This window comes from Leopardus geoffroyi, chromosome E1, assembly GCF_018350155.1.
Source record: "Leopardus geoffroyi isolate Oge1 chromosome E1, O.geoffroyi_Oge1_pat1.0, whole genome shotgun sequence".
Lineage (NCBI taxonomy): Eukaryota > Metazoa > Chordata > Mammalia > Carnivora > Felidae > Leopardus > Leopardus geoffroyi.
Window position 1 is genome coordinate 39,946,956 of NC_059330.1, and position 2,742 is coordinate 39,949,697.

The following is a 2,742-nucleotide window of genomic DNA, read 5'->3' on the forward strand; positions in this document are numbered from 1 at the left end:
TCTTTATAAACACACTCTCCAGAAGCAAGGGGTGAGTGTGTTTTCTCCGTGTGGCATGCTCAGGCAGCCTGACATTCTGCTGCGCGTGAAAAGGGCACTTAGGCATTGAGGTGCAGAGCTGGTAGGCAGAAGTTGTCCCAAACACACCAGTACCCAGGAGATAGGTTTGGTGGCTTCAGACGTCTTTGGCAGGCTATGGTTGTCACCATTCATTCCACTATGTTCTTAATTAGCCGGGCGGATGGAGAAAATCATTGGAAGAAACAGAAGAAGATGGTGGAATATGAATGGGGGGATGAGGAGAGGAGTAGGGAGAAAAGGAGAAGGGAGGGAGGAAGAAAGGAAGCATAGAAGGAAGGGGGGAGGGAGGAAGAGAGGGAGAAAGGGAAGAGAAGAAAGAAAGAAACTAAAGAATGAAGGGAAGGAAGGAAGGAAGGAAGGAAGGAAGGAAGGAAGGAAAGAAGGCACGGTGCGAGGAAGGGATGGACAGGCATGCAGGGAGGAAGGGAGAAAGGCAGAAAAAGAACGACAGCCTGACAGAAAAAAGAAAGAGCAACCATAAATGAAGATGTAATGAGCTACGTGAGGACACTGACGAGGCTAGCTAACAAGGTTAGGACTAGAGTCCCCAACTCACCTGGTTTTGCCCATACTGCCCCCGCCTTTATGCCCCTGAAAGCCCCACCTCCGGTGAAAGCATTCGACCCTAGGAAAATCAGAGGGGTCCTGTTCAACAAGGACGTATATTGACTGATGCCTGCTTAGTCCCAGAGTACTGCTGCTGCTTCTCCCCACCTGCTTTGCTTCTGCCTTGCCATGTGGCAGAGAAAGCCCCAGACATGGGCTACGCAAGGGTCTTTGATTGAACTGAGATACGCAGGTGGGGTTGGGTGCTACAGGAGACAGATACGCCTGTGGGAGTCTTGAATCCGGCTTCTGTGGGGAAACGGAACTGGGCTCAGGGATCTACCACATTTGTCCCAGCGAACATATCAGCATCATGCCCCTCACCTCAGAGATACTCGCAATCCACTTAAGGTCTAAGGGCAAAGACTGGGGAGGGAACACTGCTGTGAGCCTAGCCACCCCAGCAGAACGTGATCACACGATGGATGCCATGATCACTGAAACAAGAAGGATGCTGCTGATGTGCCCACCTTCCTCTCATTGGAAAAGGTTTCTGTGAGTTATTCTCAAATAGGAAACCATTAGACACTTATTCTGTAACGATTCCTAACATTTAGGAAACAGCTTCCTCGTTTATGATTCCCCCAGTGACTACGGAAAACGATGTAAACACCAACAAGGAAAGTCCTGCCCATTGGCCTAACCTTCGGGGGTCCAGCGCATAAAAGCCCCAGAACCGGAGGAGGCACCAGAATCTGACAACCTCGCCTCCGGACAGGACCTGCCCACCCTCCACGCCTGACACCATGACCCACTCGTGCTGCTCCTCTTGCTGCCAGCCTACGTGCTGCAGGACCACCTGCTGCCGGACCACCTGCTGCCAGCCCAGCGGCTGTGGGTCCAGCGGCTATGGGTCCAGCTGCTGCCAGCCTTGCTGCCGCCCAACCTGCTGTCACACCACCTGCTGCCGGACCACCTGCTGCCAGCCCAGCTGCTGTGGGTGTAGCGGCTGTGGACACAACTGCGGTGGGTCTAGCGGCTGTGGTTCCAGCTGCTGCCAGCCTTGCTGCTGCCCAGCTTGCTGTCACACCACCTGCTGCCGGACCACCTGCTGCCAGCCCAGCTGCTGTGGGTCCAGCGGCTGTGGACACAACTGCGGTGGGTCTAGCGGCTGTGGGTCGAGCTGCTGCCAGCCTTGCTGCTGCCCAACTTGCTGTCATACCACCTGCTGCCGGACCACCTGCTGCCAGCCCAGCTGTTGTGGGTCCAGCGGCTGTGGGTCCAGCGGCTGTGGACAAAACTGATGTGGGTCCCGCTGCTGCCAGCCAGGTTGCTGAAGCCCCGTGTACTGCACGAGAACCTGCTACCGCCCCACCTGCTGCTGCCTGCCTGGGTGCCTAGCCCAGGGCTCTGGATCCTGCTGCCAGCCTTCCTGCTGCTGATTGCCTCGCCAAGAACCGCCATCTGACTTGCCACTTGGGAATGGGTCACCGCCAAGCGTTGCGGAAAGCCAGCCCGCAATCCCCAACGTCTCGGTTATTCGCCTGCCTGTCTGCCATCTTGTGAATCAGCCTGATGAAGTTGTGGACCGCTTCTCCCTGATTCGCTTCTTCTTTCCTTCCTCTGGGTCATGTGCCAGCTTCTCCCATCCTGATACAGAGTCAGGATCTCTGTTTGGTCTCCATAGTCAAGAACTTTATCCTGTCCCTCTAAATACGTCAGCGAAACAACTCCTCAGCAATGACCTATAACTCGTGGAAACGGCCGAAAGCCCACACGGGTATGCTTCCTTTCTCGGTGTACTCATGAAGCTTGTACGCCTCTTGCTGCCTGTCACGTTCCCTTTCAATGTCTCCCTAGACGCGGGGAGTCTCACCTGTATCTCTTAATAAATCCTAATCAGTTGGAATCCCGTATCGTCTTTGTGTTTTTGTACCCTGTTTCCAGGGCGAGGTTTTGTACGTACATTTTACATCACATGCAGTGTCCGTGTGGAGCCATACACAGTCCTCCACAAGTCATTACGCGCATTTTCGGCTGAGGAGATTTCACGGTGGAATGTCCCACAGCTGACATGGACACACTCGGATCCAGGACTGTGGTTCGGGCGCTTGC

The 2,742-nt window shown here is 54.6% G+C and overlaps 1 protein-coding gene across 1 annotated transcript; it reads left to right on the plus strand.

Annotated features, from left to right (window-relative positions):
* The first annotated feature begins 449 nt into the window (after positions 1-449).
* On the plus strand, positions 450-2,536 carry LOC123603673 (keratin-associated protein 9-1-like). Its single transcript, XM_045488819.1, has one exon. The coding sequence runs from the start codon at positions 1,434-1,436 to the stop codon at positions 1,929-1,931; it is 498 nt and encodes a 165-aa protein (XP_045344775.1). The 5' UTR covers positions 450-1,433; the 3' UTR covers positions 1,932-2,536.
* Positions 2,537-2,742: the final 206 nt, after the last annotated feature.

Bases quoted from the DNA above. Each gene is read 5' to 3' on its own strand.
- LOC123603673 (XM_045488819.1), top strand. From the start codon at position 1,434: ATGACCCACTCGTGCTGCTCCTCTTGCTGCCAGCCTACGTGCTGCAGG.